The sequence below is a fragment of the Oryctolagus cuniculus genome, chromosome 4 (genome assembly GCF_964237555.1).
Source record: "Oryctolagus cuniculus chromosome 4, mOryCun1.1, whole genome shotgun sequence".
NCBI classification, from domain to species: domain Eukaryota; kingdom Metazoa; phylum Chordata; class Mammalia; order Lagomorpha; family Leporidae; genus Oryctolagus; species Oryctolagus cuniculus.
Genome location: NC_091435.1, coordinates 14,942,877 through 14,944,520, shown reverse-complemented (window position 1 = coordinate 14,944,520; position 1,644 = coordinate 14,942,877). Strand labels below are relative to the sequence as shown.

The 1,644-nt window shown below is 37.6% G+C and overlaps 1 protein-coding gene across 1 annotated transcript; it reads left to right on the top strand.

Moving 5' to 3' along the window:
- The first annotated feature begins 560 nt into the window (after nt 1–560).
- On the top strand, nt 561–1,393 carry KRTAP15-1 (keratin associated protein 15-1). The gene has a single exon (XM_002716683.4). It carries the CDS (start codon nt 624–626, stop codon nt 1,074–1,076), a length of 453 nt encoding a protein of 150 aa, XP_002716729.3. The 5' UTR covers nt 561–623; the 3' UTR covers nt 1,077–1,393.
- Nucleotides 1,394–1,644: the final 251 nt, after the last annotated feature.

Below are 1,644 nucleotides of genomic sequence, written 5' to 3'. Positions count from 1 at the left end.
ACTTGTGTATATAAGAACAGTGTGGCTGCTGGTGTTGAAAGGAGACCTAAACCATATGTGACAGACACTCATTTAGTATTTCTACCAATTAAAGTTGTTATTGGGTTGTTTCTTCTACAAGCTTGACACGATTTAGTAGAAAGAATTGATACTGAATTTTTTATTTTCTGTTCTCAATTGAGTTTCTTAATTTGAAGCAATATAAATGTCCTTTGCAGGCTACAGAGTACTTTTCAAAGCTTTAACCACAGCAGAATTCGCATTGTGTTGTCCTCTTGACCCACTATCTTGATGCACATGGTTAATGAAACATCAGTCTTATAGGCACAATTATGGTGGTTTTCATTTTACCCGAGCTAAATGAATGAGAAATGGCATTTTTGTTTCATGAACAATTGCTTTGAAAAACTAATGAAATTCTGTCACTTACAAGTCTGCATTCATAAAAAAGTTCTTTGAAGGTTAATGCATTTCATTTTGACTGGAGCCTAATTAAGTATTCTCATTAAATGGGGCACATGGTCCTACACCCATTGCTGGAGTATATAAGTGTCCCTATGTTGAAGGCAGCACTCACACTCACTCCTCCCTGCAGCTCAGCTGAACTCAGAACATCTGGCAACATGTCTTACAACTGCAGCTCTGGAAACTTCTCCTCCCGCTCTTTTGGAAACTATCTGGGGAACTCAGTCTCCACCTGTGATTCTTTCTACCCCACCAATGTAGTCTATTCTCCAAGAACCTACCAGGTGGGATCCTCTCTCCAAGGTACCTGTCAGGAAACCTTCTCTGAGCCCACTAGCTTCCAGACATCTTTCACTGTGACCAGGCCCTGCCACACATCATTCTACCACCCAAAGAATTCCATCTTCTTTAGCCCCTGCCAGACAAATCACACTGGATCTATTGGATATGGAAATGCTGGTTTTGGTTCTTTTGGTTATGGAAACACTGGCTTCCACTCTGTGGGCTGTGGGTCCAACTTCTTCCGTCCAAATTATTTTTCATCCAGGAGCTCCCATTCTACTTGTTACCAACCAGCCTTTGGCTCTCGCTGTTTTGGATCAAGTTACTAAGTATTCTTCATTGATTCATGATTATTTCTGCACTTTATGGACCATTAACCCTCATTCTACACAATATCTATGATCATTGACAGTCTTCATCCCTAGATCTCATCATCAACAGCATCCTTGAAGTATATGATTTACCGTGGAGAGAGTAACTTTGACCTGTGACTGCTCCTAAATCTGAAGTGCCTTGTATCTTGAGTTTTGATTCTCATTGCAGGGCTCAAAAATATTTCTCAGATTCTCTCATTATTCTACAATTCTTTCAACCAAGTTTATTTTGAGTAGATATATTTTAAATAAACTTATTTCTCTATCATGAATACTGGCATTTTGTTTTCTTTTACTTATATGATACATGTAATAAAGTCACCCCATACTTGCAACTGTGTTCATTAGGTAAATATTTTGTGATTTTCTATGTTTCATATGTTTCCCTAGTATTTTGTTGGACAGAAAAAAGGAAGTTTGAATTGAAATTTAATTGTACAACATATCTCATGTCTTGAAAGATTTAGATCTCCTAATAAGTACACTTGTTCATATATTTCCTTCAGAACATTTTTTGCAGTTT